General features: G+C 36.3%; 1 protein-coding gene across 2 annotated transcripts in view; it reads left to right on the forward strand.

Annotated features, from left to right (window-relative positions):
• The window catches only part of LOC145997453 (multiple PDZ domain protein-like), a 382,394-nt gene extending 359,575 nt beyond the window's left edge, over nt 1-22,819 (forward strand). For both annotated transcript variants that reach the window (XM_083134520.1, XM_083134521.1), the window contains exons 4-10: nt 2,187-2,387; nt 4,116-4,268; nt 6,803-6,972; nt 8,650-8,840; nt 11,736-12,355; nt 15,234-15,386; nt 17,363-22,819. In XM_083134520.1, the coding sequence (XP_082990646.1) occupies nt 2,187-2,387; nt 4,116-4,268; nt 6,803-6,972; nt 8,650-8,840; nt 11,736-12,355; nt 15,234-15,386; nt 17,363-17,491 (1,617 nt within the window). In that variant the 3' untranslated portion in view covers nt 17,492-22,819. The remainder of the gene's footprint in view (nt 1-2,186; nt 2,388-4,115; nt 4,269-6,802; nt 6,973-8,649; nt 8,841-11,735; nt 12,356-15,233; nt 15,387-17,362) is intronic.
• Nucleotides 22,820-24,460: the final 1,641 nt, after the last annotated feature.

A 24,460-nucleotide genomic window follows, 5' to 3' on the forward strand; every position in this document is an offset into this window, starting at 1 on the left:
TTAAAACACAAACTGAATCTTTACATGAAACCACATGTAAGGGAGTGTTTTTTCACGATTTTTTTCACCTTATATGGGTATGTTTTGCATGATCGAATAAAATCGCTGAGTTCTGGCGGGGGATCGAGTGGCCACCTACTGTCACACGGGAGCTGTAACATCAATATTTGTCCCGTGAGAAGTAATATGTATAAATAATTTGCTCCAAAATCGTTTTCAAAGTGCGAAACTGTCACGAACAGCCGTAGGCCACGTGACCTTCAAATTAAAATAATAATTTAAAAGGACATCAAATATATAAGTTTAGATATAATGTGCAGAAAATTGTGCTAAAATTAAAACGCGAATTTTGGAGAAAATAACAAATATAACACCACTTTTGGGAAAAAAATAACACTGAAAAGTCAAGGTTCCTACCTGTAATCAAAGTTCTTCAGAGGTCTTGTGTATTTATCATTTACAATTTCAAGCCATGACCTACCTCCCTAAATATTTTTTTCAATATCACGTTTCCATTTTTAGTGTTCGCAAATGAACAACACAGTTCCCAACGATTGTTTACATATGGTAAAGGCCGCACGCGCGCCACCTGTCGGTGGAACACTGAACTACGATGAGACAAGACAAGGTTCAGACATGGATATATCTACATATCCTTGTGATGATAATAATAAAAACTGACAGTAATAATAATGGTGGTTAATAGATAATCTCTCAAGCCCCCACCCCCCACCAGTTAGTCCGTTCTGAAAGAAGAAAAACTCAAATTTTACTTTAAATAGTAGGATGGTAAAGGGACCCGAACAGCATTTTAAAAATAGAGACTTAGCCTTGCTTGTACATTTATCATAATGATCTGATATACGTATATCACGACATTAGAGATGAACATACACATACAGTGGGATGCACAAGTAATTATTGCTCGGAAATTTGTCCAGGGCATTTTAAATTTTCGAGGGTGTACGGGTAGTTACCAGCGCCCGTGGTTTTTTAAGAAGTTGATTTTTACGTCTGATGGTTCAAGGGTTGGTTGTCAGCAGCTTGTTTGACGTTTGTTTTAATCCTTGAAGTGGATTGACGTGTACAACTTGTATCTACTATAACCTTCGTCGCAAACATTATTGGAACAAGAAAACTTGTCACTGATCAAAACATCTGGTAAGGACAACTTTCTCATGCCCTCATGGGATTCTGTCACAACATCGTATTCCGTAATTATCATATACAGCGTACCAGGAAGTTTTTATGTAATCCTCACACACTTTTAACACAAAAACATGTAAATAAATATAAATGTAAAATATGTTAACACCAGACGAGACGTCAAAACCTCGTTAATAAATTGCAGGTTGCAAATTCCCAGTGTTGCCAAAACACTGGGATTGTGTGTCTTCTAAATGGGGTCTGCCTTGTTTCACTTAACTTCTATAACCTTGTGTTCTGACGTCAGACGAGGAATGCGTACGAGGTTAGGTTAGGTTCCATTAGCATAAATACAATTAAAAATTATTATTTAGGCTAAGATAACTAAACCTAGCTAACAACGTAGGCATTTGTCCTAAAATTTAAAAGCTTTCCCCCGTGACGTCAGAACACAAGGCTGCTCGACAACAAGAAATCATGTAAGACTATGTGGAAGGGAAAGGTTCAGCAATTAATGACTAAGATACTGAAGTATGCGTTAACCGCAATAATTAGAAATCAAACCATGTAATAAATGCCTGTGCACCATCATAAATTGAGGCAAACTATTTGAACAATATGCACAAAGAACAGTAAACTTGGTTTAATTTTGCTGCAGTACCCTGTCAATACAAAAATTTTGATTGTACACCACATTTTATGATTTCTCTGCTTACAAGTATGCGATTGAACATCGGAGAAACACACAAAATAATCTTAAGAAAGTCATACATGGCATTTTGAATTATACATTATGGCCTCCTCAGTTGTACTCTTTTTTTCTATTAAATATATATTTTCCCTTGTAAGTATTTACCTACTTCCTTTTTCTTTTCTACAGTACTTTCAAAATTATAATTACTGTAAATAAGAAAGCCTTAGAAGTTACTATGTAATAATTTTACAATATCTGTAATTTGAATACTATAGCTATCTTGATTTGCAAAATTATGTTTAGTCCCAACAATAGATAGAGATAATATATTTTTTTTCGATTGCAGGAAGCCTTAGAACTACTTCGAACAGCACCAACCCAACTTGTATTAACAGTGTGTCGTCCTGTGGGGAATGTGTTCTGCACGCAGTCCCCTGACCCCCACAAAGAGCCTCCACCTCCTCCTCGCCGTGAGATATTCCCTCCACCCTCTAGTCAATTGCAGCTACCCGAGCAGCGACCTCAGTCTTTGGTAGTGCCATGTGGAGTAAGTATCTTCTACTTTCTTCAGAAAAGAAGCAAGTCCCCTTTTGGATTCTGATGTGCATATATACAGGGTAATTCAGTAAAAGCATGCAAAAATGAATCAGGAAATAGGATGCACCATTGAACAATTGAAATAGGGAACCTAGGGTCAGAGAAGCCAGGGTATCGAGATATGGAACACTACATCACTTCAGTGTGGATGTCTGCACCCATGTAGATATTACCTTTCCTGCTTGCTGGATTTGATGGGGAGGCTCTATTCCCTGGCCTGCATGGTCACCCGACTTCAATCTACTCAATTTTTTGTCTGGGGATATTTCATACTTGTTTATGAAGTCCCAGTTGGCACAGACATGGAAATACGTAGTTGCCAGGATTATCACCACTTATAATGTGATTCGCAACATGCCAGGGATATTTTAAACAGTGCAACAGAATCTCGTACATCACTGTCATGCTTGCATTCTGATTGATTCCCGTCATTTTGAACAACTGTTGTGAAGTTCCTAATTCTACGTTGTTAACACCTGTTTCAACCCCATGACACTAGTTAACAAATGTCAACCATGCAACTCACATGCATAAATCAATGTCAATGAATGTCGCTACTCATTGTATCAGCAGTGTCACTCTCTATCCATATATGTCACTTATTTGCCATTCCTATGGACAATGTTACATGCCAGAGCTCCACAGGTTTCAGCCCATATATTGTTTCACTGGCTTCTCCGACCCTATCTTAGTGCATCACCTATTTCCTGTGTCCTATTTGCATGCTTTTACTGAATCGCCCTGTATATGTACATATGTTTTGGGGGAGGGGGAGAGTAATAAGTATACATAAACTCAATATGATCACTGTGATGATTGTGAATTTTAGTAAATGGCCCATCATCACATTACATTATATTCTATCTCTCATTGAACACATGGACTTCAACTTAGTTCACTTTCTCCTGTGAACCACTCTGGTGTAATTTTGGCTAACAGTATTAACTTGTAAAACGGGGCTACAGGTTTATTGATTATTAGTGGGGGACATTTAATTTCATTGGTTCAGATCCCACTCTAAACTGTAGGCCCAACATTAATCTTTTTGTAGACGAAATAGATTTATAACAAACTTACAGGCAAACTTGAAAACCATTCCATGATGATAGCATTGCATTGTCATGCAGTTAATTTTGAACAAAACAGAATTTCAAATATAGAATACTTAAAGAAACTGCATCACATGAGTTATGACTTATGAGCATTTCTTTAGAGATATACTTATTTCCTATAACATACATAAAAAGTTTATTCTGCAACATGGAATATGAAAGACTCAGAAAATGGCTTTATATATATATATATATATATAAAACTAACCCTTACAAGTAGTCAGTAGTTTGCATGCTTAGTTTCAGATTATTGGATGCACCAATAATTCATTGCAAATTTTAAATAAATGTGAGCTCTGTTCATATTATTAATTAACATTCCTTCACAATGGTGTCAACTTCTGAAGGGACTGTCAACCACTGGTGTTTTCACCTTACGGTTGGTGCATAATTTTTTTTTAAAAAAAAAGGAAATGTCCTTTGAAATGTTTTGCAGATGAATATGTTGAAACATGTTACAATGCTAAGAAATTTGTTGAAATATTTTATGACAAATGGTATTCGTGTTTGTGCCTAATTTTTCTGCCATTTTTTTATTGTGTTTGATAAATTATTTTTTCCCATAGGAATTCGAAGCGACGCTAACAAAAGTGAATGGCAGTCTTGGTTTTACTCTTCGAAAAGAAGACGAAAGTGTCCTTGGGCATTACGTGAGAGCTTTAGTAAGGGAACCTGCACTTTCCGATGGCAGAATCAAGCCTGGAGACAAAATTGTGGCTGTAAGACATATTTTTGTTGATTTTACACACTACATATTTTACCATAGAAATATTTGTTAAGCATTTATTTTAAGATGAAAGTAATTTTTTCATCTAAAATCCAGATCGACCAGAATTCCAGTTAATAGTGTATGTAATCCTGTATGGTAATATGGACACACCGTTCTTTTAGAATTATCTCTTAGCCTCATGGCATTTTTATCTTCATGTAATTTTAAATTCCATATCCAAACACCCTCTTTTACCTAATCCTGCATTTTTTACATATATGACAAAGTACTTTATGTACTGAAATGAGACCTGGAGAAGTGAAACGTAGCTTCTCGAAACGTCATCTGCAACCATTATACTCACTCACGTAAGTTTTTTATACCTTTTTTTTTTTTTACTGTAAAAGAATAATTGGTGGAGTTGCTTGGGATTGTCTCATTAGCCCAAGTATCCCTGCTGTTGAATTTTCCTTCCTACCAGCATTGGAATGTACAAGGTTTCTCAAAGGGTTGATGTGACGCATAGGCGTACCTTGGCAGTGGCAGGGGGGAGGATTGCTTCCAAAATTTGCAAGGTTATTAAAATTTACTGTTAACCTCGTGAGAATTGAGGAGCAAAGTAATCAAGAGTAATATTTGTGATTTTGCAAATGTTATAATTATTTAGCAAATAATGCTGACACTATGTCCATGGGATGGAAAACTTTTCGATTCTATCCTCCAAAGTTAAGCATCAAGTTTGATTCTGGCCCCAAAAATTAGGCCCCAAGTTACACCCATGATATGTCTTCTCTTTTATAGTAATCAGTCCTATATTGTTACATATTTTTCAGCACATGATCTTTTTTAAGGCGGTTCAAATAGGGCCGATATATGATCCCTGACAATCCTACCCTTGGACTCCACTGCCTGCCCCACGTGAAAATATAATATGCCAGTTCAGTGGCAGGGTGTGCTGACTTTTGATCTCGCCACCTAAGTTCTGGGGTTCAAATCCTGGCATGTGTGTCCCTTCATCAATGTCATCTAATCACATCTCATATTCCTTGCCCGCCTCTGTGGCAGAGTGGTTTGCACATCGTGCTACAACACCAGGGGTCCCAGGTTTGAATCCCGGCCTGCGCATGGGTGTGTGTGAGTGTCCATTCATCAATTTCATCACTCATACAAAGTGGCAGAAAAGCAACGATAAATAACAAGTCCATCACATTTATAATTTTCTCAAATTGATACTTGTTCAGGAAGAAAGTGTTGCCTCAAACCTTCAAACATCGTCTGTACAGTGATTGACAAAACGTCTGACTGTATTCTACAATTGACAGTATCTACCCAGATTAGGAATTTTTTATTGTTGGCTAAAGTAGTGTGTTAAATTTAAGAAATTTCGTGTGAGAAATATATAAAATGGAAAAACCTATGTCACTGTATAGCTACTCACTTCACCATTCTCTCATGTGTTTGAAACCTCCTGGGCCTGGGTGTTCTTTGTCAGTGTCCCTTCATAATATTGTCACTCATCCTCATTTTCGCAATGAGCCAAAGGTGGCAGAAAAGCAAAGTAAATTATACCAAATCAATAATTGAATAAATGATTCTCCATTCTCCATTAAATCCTTTTACGAGATGATGCTGATAAACTGTTCTTGATTCTTTGTACTTAAAGATTCAACAAATTTTAATGAAAGCAGTGAAATTTGTTGTACGGGGTGAGCCAAAAGTCCCTTCCCCCCCTATGTATTTTGCGACGAGGGAAGGTTATGGATCTAAAGTAAATAGAGTATGATAAGAGACAAGACATGTTAGCTGAGGAGGTTACAAACAACAATTTAGTCCAAGATGTCTGTGTGGACACCATCCTTTTCATAACAGAGAATTATGCGCCTCCAGGTACAATGTGAAATTCTACACAGCATTGTGCGAGTGATCGTGGCAAATGCATGCCGAACGGCTTCTTTCAGTTTGTTAGTTGTGTGGTAATGCGTGCCGGCAACTTGCTGCTTGATATAACCCCACAATACATTATCACACGATGGAAGATTGGGACTTCTGGGTGTAATGGGACTTTTGGCTCACCCTGTAGAATAAAAAATGACCAATACGCATGTTGCTAAATGCAATAACAATTAATTAGAAAGTAGACAGTATATACCAGCAGTGGAAATGTGTATTTTTTTTAGTTATTGTTCATATTGTTGATTTAACAGAAGAGCAGATTTCCTTGTAAATATATGCATTTTGTGTTTACCTGAATCCAACAATGTAGGCGTAATTTACACAATGACTAATATTACAAATGGCCAATGAACAACAACAAAAATAAACATTTGTATTGAATCCTACCCCCCTTCATTAAAACAATGGAAAGAGAAAAGAAAAAGAAAATGTATTGTCAAGCTTGCTCATGTTTTCTTCCTAGATACCTCATTACAATGATGTCATGTCTTGTCACATACAAAAAAATGCAGCTAATATTACAACATTGTGCTGATGTCATAATCCCAAGCATGCTTGCAGTATTATCATACAATGTGTTTTTCCTTCAAGGTGAATGGGGTCGATATTTCTCCAATGAGTCATGAAGAAGCAGTGATGTTTCTAAGGCAGTGTCCAGAGGAAGTGAATCTACGCTTGTACAGAGACAACTCGCAGACCCCCGTGTCGGCTCTCTCTCCAACAGAACCTTGTAAGAAGTTAAAAGCCAGGCCTATTTTGAGGTAAGATAATACGAGGGGTGACTTAAAAGTTTCGATCTTGACCCTGAACTACTGGTATTATATTTCTCACTCTATTTCTCTCTGAACCTTTTTTTTTCCTGTTGCTCATAAAACATTTATATTTTACACTGACAGGTAACATGACATGATTTTTCATTGTAGTATTCTAATTTAATATAATAAGTTTTTGTTTATGACCCCTTAGAAATGTTTGTATGAGAGTTCGTGTGCATGCTCACAAACACAAATACACACTGACATGTAACAGTTGGGCTGAAAAGTTCGTAGGCTGACTCATAGATGGCGTTACTAGAATTAAATCCATGTGATTTTTACTTAGTACTAACCTTCAAAAGATACGTGTATAAATTTCACAGCTGCCGGATAATTAGTTCGTGAGATATAGCATTGTGAGTGAAGCAGCTTTTGTTATTGTGAAAAAATGGATAAAAAAGAATTTCGTGTGTTAATAAAGCATTGCTTTTTGGCGAAAAAAAATACTGTTGAAGCTAAGGCTTGGCTTGATAAACATTATTCGGACTCTGCACCAGGAAAATCAACCGTTGAGAAGTGGTTTGCTAAATTTAAATGAGGCGAAATGAGCATCGAAGACGATGCACGCAGTGGACGCCCCAAAGAGGCTGTTACCGACGAAAACATCAAAAAAGTCCACAAAATAATTTTAAATGATCGTAATGTGAAGTTGATCGAGATAGCTGAGATTATTACATAGCGTTGTTGGAGCGTTTAAAGGATGAAATCACGAAAAAACGGCCCCATTTGAAGAAGAAAAAAGTGCTGTTTCATCAAGACAATGCACCGTGTCACAAATCAATGAAAACGATGGCAAAATTATATGAATTAGACTACGAATTGCTTCCCCATCCACCATATTCTCCAGATCTGGCCCCCAGTGACTTTTTCCTGTTTGCAGACCTTAAAAGAATGCTCGCTGGAAAGAAATTTAGCACTGATGAAGAGGTAATCGCCGAAACTGAGGCCTATTTTGAGGCTAAAGAGAAATCGTACTATAAAAATGGCATCGAAAAATTGTATGACCGCTATAATCGTTGTATCGCCCTCAAAGGCAACTATATTGAATAATAAAATCAAATTTTGTCAAAAAAATATTTTTTATATAGAGTGTTTTTTTTCTGGGAAGACAGGTTCATTTACTATTCAAGTTGATTTGTTATCATGTACATCATAAGAAGTACTAAAACATTTATGGTTTATTCACATATGATTGTACATGTATGTAGTTTACACACACATACACATACACGCACACATATTTCTTTTGTAAAACTGCATTTCTGCAGGCCGAGGCCAGTATAATCCTCTGTAGGATGGTATTTTCCTGTGTTTTGTCCGTATATGTGCTGGGTGCTTCCTTCAAAACCTCAGCTTTTAAGTTGGGCAAGGAAATTTTGGTCCTGACAGACACATGTTGATTTTAGTCATGGTAATATGCCAGATGCAGATAACCTAAGTGCATACACACCTACAATTTTAATTTTATTTCAAACACGTCTTTAGTTAAAATGTTAGTAAGTTATTAATTTAGTTATTAATTTTCACACTGCCAGAAAATGTGTGTGTGCGTGTGTTTTCTGATATGCTCATCTATGAGTTATTTTTTATGTTCAATTAATTTTAAATGTGTTTTAATTGTAGGAAGGAGGCGATGGACATGCTCACTGACTTGGCTGTGAAGAAAAATTCTCCGTCAGAGTCTGGAGGTGTTTCTCTAGGCAGTAAGATCCGTCGGTTGTCAGACGGTCAGGTTTCCTCCCCAACATCTTCGCCGAGAAGACGGCGTTTAACTAAAACTCCTAGTCCTAATATACACACAGTTATGGAAGACAGTGAGTATACATAGCTGTAGAGAAGTTAAATGACTTTTCTGTCTTGTGGTTTTTGTATTATAAGTGTCAAATGTAAACCTTAAAAGTTCAATAAAAATTGTAGGGCAGACTGAATACAGCTAAAATTTACATTAGGTATCAACTGTTATTTACAAAACGACCTCAAGGCTGCAACACTAATCAAGTGAGCTTCAAAATGTCATTTTTGTTATTTTAAAGATGGCGCCTCCTATACGCACTTGCACCTGTGAAGAGGAGTGGTTTCTTGCCCACTGTCAGCCTAAAACTTGCAGAAATTTTTTGGCAAATGAAAATTAAATATATCTGTACATGCTTGCCACACCAGCAAGTTTACTAATGGAGAAGAAAGTTTGATAATGGTCTCCGTTTGCCAGTAGATGGGTGGAAAGGCCTTCGCAGTGGCTCATAAGTGACTGCATGTGGACAGGCACTAACTCAAAGTTGAGAATGTATGTAGATCAACAAATAGGTCTCTGCTAAAATGCAGCAAACTTGTGCAGGCTAATTTGCGATGATGGGGATGAGTGATGATATGATGAAATTGATGAATGGATGCTCACAAACATCCATGCCCAGGCCAGGATTCGATCTGGGATCCCTGGCGTTGTTGCGCGATGTGCTAACCACTCCACCATGGGGACCGGCTACTAGTTAAAACAAAAAAAACAAAATTAGATTTGCATTTGACTCTCCCTTGTACATCGCTTATCAACTGAAGCATAAGATTTCACAAATAATAATAACCACCATTTTTACAAGAGACCCATATCTTCGTTGAAACTGACACAATGCACAATAGGAATGACATTGTTACAAAAGCAAAAATAATATAAAATATGAAAGAACAATACACTTAATGCATACAAAAGTTCTTGAAAATTTAAAAGTTAATAATAATACCATTGTATTGTTATTCGAAATATTTCTTCCAAACTGAAGTTTATTATTCTTTTCATCAACCCTGACAGATAAGAACATGTTCTGTCCATATTCTTATTTTGATTATACGAATGGAAATTCTTTATCTGCGTACAGAATGCAAAATACATTTCATTAACATTCAACTTAATAACCCATAGCACAACAGCCCATGGTGGCCCCTGGCCTACCTACTAACTCCGGCCTCATATCCAAACGGTTACGGGGTGACGTGAGGTCAGCACGACAAATCCCCAGTCATTGTTATAGGTTTTCATGTCAAGGTTACGCTACTCATTCGTAGCTCCTGAATTTCCTCACAATGGTGGGTGACCACCGGTCCCATACACAGGGTGAAATCTCAGGAGACTCGAACCTGCATGCATCCTGTAGCTGGAGCCCAAAGCATGATGCCTTAGACCGCACGGCCATGATGCGAACAACATCCAACTTGGTGGTCACAAATGTTAAGTGGTTTACTTTCAGTCTTATCACTGAAGTTGCCAGGAAATGTGTGCTCTTTATGAGTGTCCCTTCACCAGTTTCTTCTTATCATCACCGAATATGTAATGGTAGCGATTAGTCAAACGTAGCAGAAGAACAACATAAAATAACCAAAATACAAAATTAATGTTGTCAATATGAGACAACAGCAGAATTATTTTCGTAAATAATAATTGCTTAGGGTTGATAGGCATACACACACCATTTTATTAGAAGGGTACAAAAGCCTTGAAACTTCAACCAGGGGAAGAAAAATTTCATTCCCATCTCCCAGAAAAAAATCAGGCTCAATACACACACGCTAATTGCAAATTGAATGCACATATGTTTACAAATATTGGAAAGCATATGCGACACTGTTGGTCCTCATTCAGTCAGTAGAAGAGGTTCTAACATCTCTGCTTTGTCAACTGGCACATATCTAGAAATATATTTGGGGACAGGTTCAAACCAAGTGTCTCAGAAGTAATAATAATAATAATAATAATAATCTTTAAGTTAAATGCTTATAATTATATTAAATTAATATGAATTAAAATATGTAAATTAATATTGTATTATTATTATTGCATGAATAGGTAAGAGGATTATCTAGCATATGTGTAGATAAAATTGCCAAAATTTGCATGAAAACAACTGTTCTGGCAAGGAAATTACTGTCCAAAGATATAGAATTGAATATATATTGATTAACATAAAAGACTGTTACATCCAGTTCATGGAAAAAGCAAAGTTCCTGATTACATTTTGTGCATATTTTCATGAGTAGTAGTGTGCATACATCTTCTTTGGTTCTGTCCTTCAAAACTGTGTGATCCCGATATAATTCTTGCCTTCCAATAAGTTCTGCAGAAATAAATAAACACCGTTTATCCAACAAATGCCAAACAAGTACATTTTCATTAAAAAATAAAGTAAAGTGCTCCCCTGTGCATAGCACCATGCCATGAAGGCGTATAGGGGGTGTGGGGGTAACGCCCCACACTTTCTTGATCCGGTCATGAGTGGGAGTGATGTGCTTTATCCCCCAGGGTTTTTCCCAGGTACCCATGTTATTCGACGCTGGGTGGGTGCCGGGGCCGCTTCCATCGTTAGAAAAGTTCCCGGATTTGAACCGGCCGGGGATCGATTATTTAATTAATTTTAGTATTTGGTAAGTCTTGGGGGGGGGGGGAGATATGGACCCCTTAGACTCCCCTAAATACAACCCTGTTGGTCAATCCAATTTCTTATGTCCCCTTTCCTTTCGTAGCTTGTTACTGTCACCGGCTTGAAAATGCTTATTCATCTCTTTCTAATGGTGTAATATGGTTTATTAATAGGAATACCTCTCTGAACATATTAGAAGCGGCAACTCACCCCCTCTTGTCTGTCCCCCCTGTGCATGCCTATGATATAGTTTAATGTAACAGAGTTTAATATAACACTAATTTGAAATATTATGTTTTGTAGGATTTGGTAGCCTTGCGAGTAAAAGCAATCATTTCGGCACCTGCAACAACATATCAAGGGAGTCATCAACGAAGCTGCCATGCATGGACTTAAGCTCTGCTGGTGTGGACAAAATGGAAAGAAGCATATCACCCGTGGCGGAATCACCCGAAGGAGATAAACCAAAGCGACCAACATTCCTAAATCTCGAAGGTAGAGGGTCCAGAAGGCAGAAATATCTGTTCATGAACTCTTCGTCAGTGAGTGAAATCGAAGAGGAGACTCCCCATAGCCTAAACCAGTGCCCTACCGATTCAACCGAGTGCAACGACAGCAGTATATTGTCAGAACCGAGTAGTATGCCCACGGCAAATTTCAGTTACCATAACCCCGCTTACCAGTCGGCTAACTTGACGCACAATAATCAAAATGCACCATTAGAGGTCGCCTCTCCGATAACCTCCTCGGATCAGGACATTCCGACAAAGCTTTTCAGCCAGAAGGATGGCACTCAGGGACTTCTCAAGTGGAAGGGCGTTGTTTTCACACCGGATGAAGAGGAAGACCGTACGCTCACGGAAGATTCCATTGCTAGTCAACAGGACAGTCTGAAACAAGATATGGAGGATACGGAAGGAGAGGTATGATATATATTCTGATATAAGTATGTATTGTGGTAGGGAGGATGATCACTTACTTTTAGATATCAATAGTGGATTATAGTTTTTCTTGTATGTTCACATTGCTTGCATTGTAGAATTATTTTCCTGTAGTTTACGGTTATTACAAGCATAAGAAAACAGTTTTTCGTTGTGACCCAAGAACAGGTTTGTCAGCTCACATCATCGAGGAGAAGCATTTGATTAAAAAGAGAAGGGTTTTAAAAAGATTGACGGGAAACATAGAGTTGAATGTCTGGAAAGCTTCATTCATTGTAGAACACTGGAATAAATTAAATAATGAAAATGGTAACATAGATCCGGTATGGAGTTTTCTTTTTCACAAATGGAGTAAGCCACCATCTTTAAAATTTAATGTGACAGAAAACATCAAGAGACTTTGTGATAACAATGATGACTTTGAATTACCTGATGATATTTGGGATTCATAATTTTAAATAAAAGAAATAATGTGATCAAAAAAAAATATATCTGAAATAAAAATAAAACAGACTGCTTCTTTTCACAGTTAGGTTGCTATATTACAACAATGTAACATTGACAACATCCATTATATAACGGATTCTTTTTGTTTAAAAAATTGCTAACCATTGTTATAACTGTATCTTTAGTCAAAATGAAAATAAATGTCTGATGAAGGGAGCGTGTGTTCTCCTGAAACGCCACAACGAAAAACTGTTTTCTTATGCTTGTAATTACCGTAAACGACAGGAAAACAATAGTGGATTACCATAGGGAGGATGATTGCTTACTTTTACATATCAATAATGGATTACTATTCACAGTACTACATCAATTAATGTGAGGATTAGTTATTTCAGTTTTGTTTTTTATGTCCATTTTCTGCATAGAAAGGCTAATTGGGAATGGATCTACAGTTTGAAGTGGGATCTGAACTGCTATGTGCCTCCACCAGGTACAGAACCACTCTCTCATATAATCCACCCATGTTCAAATTGAAAAACGGACCTCCCCAGTGGCGTAGTGGTAACATTGTTGCCTTTTAATAAAGCGGTCCCAGGTTCGATACCCTGTGGAGGCTCATAGTGGTTCAGATCCTACTTTAAACTGTAGGTTCAGTCCCGATTAGCCTATTTGTGCATATAGTGAACATCTCAAAGTGGAAATTCCTAACAGCGGGATACTTCGTCGAATTTGAGGATAAGTTGTATGGCTCAACATGGAGACAGTGCAGTAGGTGCTTATGCAAATTATCCTAACTTGGGGGATGTTTAATGAAAATTTTCTTTTGACTGGGGTGAAGGCAATCCCCTGTGTTTCCCCACTTTGCAAACTGACTCCATGTAATTTCAAACGAACAAGCTAGAAATTATTTTAAATTTCAACACTTTGAGTAATTATTCATAATTTTTTTTGTAAAATCATTTAGCCAATCAAGTCAATGCTTCATAAATAGAGCGTCAATTTTTTATTGTCCTTATCAGTAATGATGGCACAAGGTCAAAGAGAGCACAGAGCGATGTATATGCAAGTACCCATAAGAATGAATGGTTATTTCTATTTCACTTGCAAGAATTATCCAAAATTCTAATTAACAAAAAGATGCATTATTGAAGATAATCAATAAAACAAAACTTCTTGCGTGATTCGAACCCAGGATCCTGTAGCTCTGTATGCTAGCCATTCTGCCACAGAGGCCAGTTTAACGATTTTCACAATTATGGTATTATCATCAGCATTATTATCATTGTTACTATTATTTATTTTATTTCTATGAATGTACTTCAGTCTTTAAATGTCTTGCTTATTATTTCTGTGCTCGCAAGTGTTTATCGAAATAGGTCATAAATTATACTTTTTATATAAAGATCTAGATACACCTTGCATCAATTCTGCGTACCTAAAGTGTTCATTTTTCCTTAAAATATCAAATCTTACACATTTGCATGGATTTAGGGATCAAATAGCAAGCTCCAGATTTTTGCTGATATTTTCGGCATTCTGGATCAGTGTGTATTGGTCTGAATTAAAATGACGAATGTCTAACACATCATTTTGGTTTAATTTTTAGACCCCGTAAATTAGGCAGTGGTGGACCACCAGAATAATCTCCCTGTTCCCATGAAAACTTCTCGGGCTGAGGCCCTTTTACAAGCAAGTTTCCCCCTGGAATGAGTTCTGTGGATTCATTCCCCCTCGTGTCAATTGGACCACAGTAATTAAGTAATCTGATGAAATTCACTGGAATAACTCACAGCAAAAAAACTAGTTCTAAATTAGGAAAAAAGACATTACATTATAAAAAATTTTAGGCAGATTTGGCTCAAGATACTACAAGACCACGGAATGAGTAGGCCAGATGCGTTCCCTTTGCCAAAAATCTATGAAGCACACAGAGTGCCACAGATTAGCAGAGTGCTCCTATTCCTGAAGTGTCACGAAACGTGCCGAGTGTTACAGACATACTGAAGCCGAATAGTTTGAATAAAACTGTGAAAATAAATTGTTCACACAAGCATAGTTTTATATGGAATGACTCATTCCCTTCACTCCATGGAATAACCGCCTGAAACTGAGAGCAGATAAAAAAACATTCACGGCTTCAAATGATGAACATGTGCACCCAAAAGGAGTGGGTGATCCTGCATTATTGATGAGTGTGGAGACTGCATACCAGCAAAAATAACTTTCTCTTACCTACAGCTGTCTCTGAATAGCTGCCTTCGAATTATCAAAATAAAAGGTTCGAAAATTTGAATTACTCGTGAATTTTTAATATTGGTGTCAATAGGAGTTTCAAGGGGAATAGACTTCTGTTTGAATTAAAAGAAGTTCACTGTATAGTGTATTACATTCCATAATTTACTTTTATTTTTAGGTATTCACCGTTGAGCTCTCAAAAGGTTGGAACAGCAGGCTTGGGTTTAGTCTTCAAGGAGACGGGAATAGTCGCACGTACATCAGTGCAGTGTATGCAGATAGTGTAGCTGCAAAGGATGGAAGGCTTCAAGCAGGGGACCAAGTGCTAATGGTTAGTACAAGAAAGTACTGAACAAATTAAAAGCATGCACTACATATGGGTATCTTGCTTAGAGTATAACACTTCGTTATGTGCATTTTTCATATTTTATGTTCCTCTGGCAGTGTTGCCAAGACTTGGGAAATTCTGGTATACCTGGAAAAGTTAGGGTTAACCTATTGTTTAAACTACCACCTTAAATTTAAGCATCACTGCCTTAACATATTCACAAAGCTCAATTTACACTAAATTTACATTTGCACTCCCCTAAATTGACTTACACCCTTCCAGATGTAAACTTCCTGGTTTAAAAAGTACTGGAAAAGTCCTGGAATTTCAAAACATGACTCAAAAACCTGGAAAAGCTAGTGAGTATTAGAAATGGTTAACGTCCTGACAGTGGATGCATATTTTTGAATATTTGATGTTAGCTGCATTAATACAGTGCTGATCTGTTAGTGAATAATTATTCGAGTTATGCAACCCCTTAAAAATATAATTGTGAACTTTAATCTTGTATACTTTAATTTGATGCTTAATCAAATTTTCTGATTTTTGTTTTTCATGAATAAGTAAAAATAATTACCTAACCTTTTGTTATTTCTTGTAACTGAAGCTACGCTTTCAGATTTCATAGAAAGAATTTTTTTTCCCAACAAGGAACAACTCACAAATTAAAATCAGCTTCTCTGAAGGTGGTGTTGTAATGCTGTTGCCTTGTAATCAAGGTATTCTGAGTTTGATTCTCCTTGATGCACATTACATAGTGATTCAGAAATAACTTCCAACTGTAGGTTCAGTCCTGGTTAGGCCTTCTGAGCATGAAGTGTACTTAAAACAACCCTTTGGCAAATCAAAGCAATGTTTGCTGCAAGAATTTTACAATATTTATACTACATAAGGAGCCACAGTGGTTTAGTCAGTAGGGTGTCTGACTGCCATGTGGGAGACCCAGGTTCGATTCCTAAGGTGGGTGATCTAAGGTTGATATTTGTCTGACCTTGCCTGCAGCTCTGGGGTTCACCCAGCCTCAAATATATGAGTACCTGTGGGTCACCTGGGGGTGGGGGTAAAAGTTGATGGAGTGTGGTTCTGATCACATTACCATAAATATGACCTAGATCGAGAATGTGTGGAGCCCTACCCACACAACCTCTAAATTAGTGGTTCTCATCCTTCATGACTGTGGCCCAGTAGATTATTTTTTAATAGTCAACTTGTTTACTCGTAAATGCCTTCCTAACTTCTTCAACTTCACAACATTAGTTAATATGTACCATCGAAATTAAAGATTAATAATTAAATTATGGCATAATCAAAAGGAGAAATAGTTCTATTATGTGTGGGGTTGTTGACAAATAATTATCAACCATTGGACCTAATAAAATCTTGTCGTTTCCTCAGTCCATCATGAAATTAATTTGGTAAGTGTTGATTGTGATTGACATGCATCTTTTTGAACACTGAAAATTCCAATTGATACAAATTGGGAAATTGATGACTATATTATTTTACTTACGTGAAATTTAGAAGATTTCGTACTTCCGCATTGCACAAATTAATGGTTCAATCCTATTAATTTCGAAGATCCACTGTCTTCATTCACAAAAGGGTACGGCGTTTGAAGCGGAGATGGTACCTTGTGTGAATGAAGACAGTGGATCTTCGAAATTAATAGGATTGAACCATTAATTTGTGCAATGCGGAAGTACGAAATCTTCTAAATTTCACGTAAGTAATTTTAAACCGCGTTTACCGCAACCACCATGAATATATTATTTTACTCAAAAAAACTAATAACTATATTAGGCAGTGGCCCGGTATAACCTATGCTAGGGCCCAACTGGCCCAGCAGTTGAGAAACACTGCTATAAATGTGCCTTCTTGGCATGGTGCAATATGCACATGAAACTTTACATACACTATATAAATTTGACCTGTAGTTTCTCATAATTGAAACTGTACTAATAATAATTTTATATTCACAGGTGAATGATGAGAGTGTGGAAGCAATGAGTACTACCGAAGTAATTGATCTCGTGCGGAAGATTAGGGGAACTATTGCCATAACAGTATTGCGCAAGGTTAGCAGGTCTGGATCTAAACATCCCCCCTGATGATTGGTAAATAACTATAAGTGGCACATTAAGTTATTTGCAGAGTATGCGCTGTACTGCACTGTGATCAAAGTAAGAGGTTATGTGATATGTATAATAGTTCTACACAGGGTATGTGTTCAATTCATCATCTTTTGAAAAGTGAAGATATGTACATGAAATTGTATTGGCTATAAAGACTGGAAAATTACATTACAGATCTGTTGGGCCCTTGTTTATTTTAACTTGTGCCAAAAGTGTAAAGTAACGGAGGAATTTGTTCAATTGTTGTCATGTTTCTGTACGGCATATCTGCACAGATATTAAGAGTAATTCAAAATATATGTTATTCTGAGGTGTTTCGTCTTTTCTTTCTTGAGATATAGCAGTTACTTGGAGACATTTGTGTTTTTGCAAAGCATCCTCTACACAATTTACTTAGATTAATCGCAATGAAGGTTTTATAGGAAACAAATGAATCAAAAGATGAGTAGTAAAGTGTCAGTGAACCAATGGCAGTAAATTAATTAATTAACAAATTATCAAAGCTGAATTATTTGTCTTGTAGTTTACAATTGTTATATGAACATCAACACTATTTTCAATGTAATGTTTCAGAGCACATGCTCCCTTCGTCAGACATTTATTCTTCTTGTTATAGCTGTAACATTCATTGTTATAGCTGTAACATTAAATGTTATAGCTGTACCATTAATTGCTTTAGCTGTAACATTAATCATTATACCTGTAACATTAATTGTTTTAGCTGTAACAATAAGCAAACAAGAAGAATAAATGTCTGATGAAGGAAGCTTTCGTTCTCTCGAAGCGTTACATCGAAAATTGTGTTTATGTGCTTGTAAGAACCATAAACCACAAGAGAAATAATTTTACAATGCAGGCAATACGTACACACAAGAAAAATGATTAAAGCTGGTTTTGAGTCGATTCAATTCATCCTACAGAATAGGATAAGAGGCATAACTCGTATTCTTTTCCTGCCAAAACAGCAGACAGCAGTACAAGGGTTTTGTCAATGAGCATGAACCACATCAGCAAACCGGCCACCACCAGTCCAAAGTTTGCTTCACCATTGTTTATAGGGACATTGGCATCTGCATGTCATGATTTTTTCCCTTACTGGCAAGCTAGAGCTCTCTTGCTAGCTTCTGTGGTGAAGTAGATGGTGCAAATGCATCAGCGTCAGCATCCATGTGATTCGCACAAGTGTTCTTGAATTCAACATTAGCATCCAACAAGCCAATACATTGCTTTCATCACCAGGGAATGTTGAATTGGATTCCAGTATAAGGTTAAACATGTAAGTGTGAAGGGGTGGAGCTTAGACTTGTCCTGTGATTGGTTTGATCTGGATCCCAGTGTTTTATTCACGGTTCACGGATGTTGTACTTTTACGGACAAATAAATACCAGGCGTGATTGAGCTGAAGTCCCATGGCCCTGTTGTAATTCTTGCTTCTCGGGACTTCAACTCAGTCATGCCTGGAACTCACTTCTCGCTAAAAGCAGGACATCCACCAATGTAACACTCGGATCCAGAGCGGACCAATCACAGAGCAGAGTCTAAGCTCTGCCCCTTCACTCTCACACATATAACTTTTTACTGGACTCCAATTTAACATTCCCTGATGGTGAGAGAAATGTATGGACTCGAAATACTGGATGCTAATGTACAATTAACCTGGCTGGTAATCCGAGAACACTTGTTCGAGTCATGACACCAGGAAAGCTACAATTCCTACTAGCATCCATGCACTGAGTGACAGGAAACTGACAGAGTTATTCTTGTGCCTTATAATTTTAAATGGTTAAAGTATGAGTAACAATTGAATCCTTATTGCCGACCATTCAAAACGATGGTCATGGTTCTTTTTATGTTAATTGTTTAAAATTGGTTAATTATGATAAGGAGGCATGCAGTGTTTCTACTACTCAAACCTATTCTAAACTACATTTCGAAATAGCACATCTTCTCTCATTTTCAGTTAAACAATTTATTTTTGCCAGTGGTGGCATAGAACTTATGACAGATCTGTGATTTTACAACAGATCCAGTGCATCAACCAACTGCTTCATCATCTTGTAAACCATACCAGGCCTATGTACAGGATTCCAGCCTTACTTGTGTAAGAGTTGTCAACTTACACGGCATCACTACTTGCTAAACTGACTTGTGTCAAGTTACTTCACCCATTCAGTAGCAAAATGGTGAACAACACTACACCACATCAATGGGAATAGGGCGTAAAAGTGTTTTAACAAGCTTCCCTGCATAAACTCTGGTTTCGGTGCACGGCAAAAAGAAAAAGATTGTAGACATGCCTCTTATTATCTGTGCAGAACTCTTCTTATCAATCTTGATACATTTTCAGCTTGTCTTGTTATCTTTGTTAATTTAGTTACATCACCATGTAAACACCATTCACCCATTTCTTAAGTTGTTTAACATTTATCTGGCTTATAATTCATGTCCCTTGCAATATGTGGATTTTAGAGCTATTACAAATTGTTGCAATACTGTCAAGTTGTTAGCAAGATCTTTATTCTAAAGTGTAATAAAAAAAGTCACGTGTCAACTTAGTTATTTATGAAATAATATTAATAAATTTGCAGGTATCACATGGAAGATAGTGTATAATATAGGTTTATATACTTAAATACTTTTTACATTGAAACTACATGTGGACACAATTGTGCTGCTTGAAACAAGGATTATTAAATTTATGTTGCTAATATTTTTAAATATTCTGTAACCCTAGCAATGTTAGTGCATTTTTTAAAAAAAATTAAGTGTGCAATTATTTGCATGTTTGTCCATTATGAATTTTTACGATTTCCATTTGTTTTTAAAGTTTATCCCTATGTTGTGAAATTATATCAGAGCTGGAAAATATAATTGAGCCTACAACTATATATTTATGCAGTATTCTATAACTATAGTGCAAGTCTGAACCATTTAGTCAATTAATCCAATATGGTACTTAAGTGTTATTCTATTTGATTGTTTGCATTCATTATAATAATTACAATGGAAATTATAACTTTCTGTGACTATATTTACAACAAATAACCCATATAAATTATAATCATGAGAAGTATTGAAGATCAATGAACAGGGTATTTTCCCTCTGGTAAAATCCATTTTCAACATGTCCATCTTATGAATCCAAGTTGAATTTTATAGCTTGCATAGTAGATCTCTTTGATAAGTTGTACCTAAGATAGTTACATAATAGGTTCTATAATTGATCTCTAATTGTTCATTGAAGATTAATTATTGCCTATAATTTTGCATGATTGATTAATATTCATTGTTTGGAGGTTGAGGTACAGTCTTGCATAAAGTGGATGTATATACATTCAATTGTCAAAATGCTCACGAGTATAAAACAGTGAGGTAGTCATAGATTCTGGATTTTTTCCAATGTTGCAGTTGTATGCCAGTGAAGCCATTTTCGAAATTTCTTCTCCTAATCTGCTATGATATCCCAAATTCAGAAACTATCAAATTGAAACTACTAAATTCTGAAATTCTAGTTTTAACATAAGGACAGTGAAACAGGTAAGGAGATGCTTTGCTTTACCCTTAACTATTATGTACGTTGATAATCACGGAACTACCGTGGAGGGGTCTGTCAGACCACTGTTTTGATTTTGAACTGAACTGAGAGAGCTCTTTTACTATTTTCAATTTCTGAAACATTTGTCGTGACTTGACATTATTATAGAAGACTCTTGTAAAGCAGTTTTCAATTATTATTGTTTAGTTAAAGAAAGATTACATAGTTTATATAATTAATTCTCCCAGCTAGTCAAATTTTTGCCCCAGCTAACCCCAAGACTCGAACAAACACCCCCCCCTTCCCCCCCGCTAACATTTTCCAGTTCAAGCACTGCATATCATGCTATTAATAATGGCTTATTGTTGTAAACTTTACTCACTATCTTCCTGTAGTGCCTATGTGGATCAGAGTATTTGATAGAACAACAAACATTATTCTAAGGATTGGCCTGAAACTGAAAATTTACATGGAATCATTCTACGAGGGAAAGTCATTGAATAACAGGAATTTTATTCTAAACTTCATGGAGATTTATGCACAACAAAAAATTGTATTTCAGGACTCGAAATAGTTCCTTAGCAAGGCGCCATAAAGGTGTCGTGACGATCGAGCAGTATGTGCCTGTGCAGTAGCTTGTACAACATGGCCGCTCCAATGTTGACTTGCGCCATAGAAGAACAATGAAGTGTTATTCGTTTTTTGTGGTCAGATGGAGTGAAACCTTCTGAATCTACAGCAAAATGAAGTTTAGTAGGGAGACAATTGTTTATGTCAGGGGAGAGTGTATGAATGTGTGGGAAGATCCGTTTTTAAAAATGAAAGATTGGAGTGGGAGGCTAGCTTGCATGGCAACTGAGGCAGTGAAATAGCAGATCGACCACCAAATTCGTTAATTTAGTACACTCCTCCCTCACTTAAACAATTGTCTCCCTACTGAACCTTCATTCTGCTGTAGATTTCAGAAGGTTTCACTCCCTCTGACCACAAAAAACGAATAGCACTTCATTGCTCTTCTACGATGGAAGTCAACGCTGGAGCTGACATATTACACGAGCTACGGCGCAGACACATACTGCTCGATCGTCACGAGACCTTTATGGCCTGTTGCTAAGGAACCATTTTGAGTCCCAAAATACAAATTTTCATTGTGCATAATTCTCCATGAAGTTTATAATAAAATTCCTGTTATTTAATGACTTACCCTCATAGAGACATTAACCAAACATTTACATGGTAGTAAGATATGTGATCAACTTTATCATGGCCTCCTAAAATGATACTAGCGAATAGACTTCTTAAATTGTGTTCATTAGGTGCAATTAATTGTTCAGAAATGGTAATAGTAGTTGTGTATTGTGGGAGAATTAGGTAACAAGTGAATTGTAGAGTTTGTAACTGGATATTTTTCCATCCAAAAAGAGAAATGAAGTAATTATTTTGGACATTGATGTTATATTTTCTTCTATTTTTTCTTGTATTGAAAAGAAGAAATTGTGAAATCATTTTGGTATATATATATATAAAATATATAGAATGTATTTTATTCATTGATACATGTCTGATCTGTAAAGCATTGATGTAAAAAAAGAATGCAGTATTAATAGCAATTATTTTTGTAAGGCACTTTAGCATGTGGTAATGTGTGCAAGGTATGTGTCACTAATCTGAACTAAAAAAGAAAGGAACAATGCTTCCATGAGTGCAAGCCGAAAAATGCTGTAGCCAAAGATAAGTGTACAGTGACTATGTGTAAATATACTATGCAAACACGTTATTTTTTGTCTTTTTCTAATAAAATCCTTTTTCCCAGTAACTATGTGTAATATGTCCTGCACCGTTCCCGTGCATCAGGCTTTGGGCTCGGGCTATGGGCCATATGCAGGTTTGAGGCTCTTGAGGGGAAGGGTTGGCATTTACAACTTTTATACTGATTTCAGCCAGTGTATAGGACCAGTGGCCACCCACCATCATGAGGAAATTGGGGAGCTACGAACGAATAGCATAACCCTGTGCTGACCACCACCACACGTTACCTTGAAACTTGTTCGGATGAACACCCACCTCTGCTGAGACTGGGTGTGAGGTCAGCAATCGGTAGGTAGGCCCTACCCCTCAAAGCTGTTGTACATGAGTTTATTGTAATCAATTAATAACTAAACACACATGGTAACACTGTTAAACCTTGATTCCATGTTAATAAGATATTAAAATACTGACCATGGCAGAATTTACCTAGGTATAGTATAAATATATACAATAAAAAGGTAACGTTTCCACCCTCAAAACAGGGTCTTCTTCAGACGAATATTCACAAGTATTCATCTGAATCAGACCCCGTTAGAGGGTGGAAACATTACCTTTTTAGTGTATATATTTTTTTATACTATAAATTCTGCCTTTGTCAGTATTTTAATTATTTTCTTGTAGTTTACGGTTATTACAAGCATAAGAAAACAGTTTTTCGTTGTGACGTTTCAGAAGAGCACACACTCCCTTCATCAGACATTTATTTATATTTTGACTAAAGATACAGTTATAACAATGGTTAGCAATTTTTTAAACAAAAAGAATCCTTTATATAATGGATGTTGTCAATGTTACATTGTTGTAATATAGCAACCTAACTGTGAAAAGAAGCAGTCTGTTTTATTTTTATTTCAGATAAAAAAAATTGATTACGTTATTTCTTATTTAAAATTATGAATCCCAAATATCATCAGGTAATTCAACGTCATCATTGTTTTAACAAAGTTTCTTGATGCTTTCTGTTACATTAAATTTTAAAGATGGTGGCTTACTCCATTTGTGAAAAAGAAAACTCCATACTGGATCTATGTTACCATTTTCATTATTTAATTTATTCCAGTGTTCTTCTGAAATGAACGAAGCTTCCCAGACATTCAACTCTTCGTTTCCCGTCAATCTTTTTAAAACCCTTCTCTTTTTAATCAAATGCTTCTCTTTGATGATGTGAGCTGACAAACCTGTTCTTGGGTTTAGATTTATAATGTCCAAATTGTGTTCTTGCCATCTTATTGCCATTTTCCTTGCTGTTTGTCATACATAATACTTTGAACATGAACAACTTATATTACATATTCCTGTGGTTTCCACGTCTGGTAGAGAGTTACTCATTTTTAATTCATTAAATGTACATTCCAAACTTCGTGGTGATCTAAAAACAATTTTGAAATTAAATCTTCTAAAAATTTTTGCAATTTTATGTGAGAATCCCTTGTGGAATGGAATGCACACAAATTTATTTTCAACAGATTTTTCATCTGTCTGTATTTCTCTTTTCCTTTAGTTTTCTTTTGACTTGTTTTTTGATTTGGTTTATTCTGTTGGTGTGAAAGCCATTTTCTTTTGCTATATTAATGTTTTATTATTATTAATTATAATTATTA

The sequence above is a fragment of the Lepisma saccharinum genome, chromosome 13 (assembly GCF_977018435.1).
Source record: "Lepisma saccharinum chromosome 13, izLepSacc3.1, whole genome shotgun sequence".
NCBI lineage: Eukaryota > Metazoa > Arthropoda > Insecta > Zygentoma > Lepismatidae > Lepisma > Lepisma saccharinum.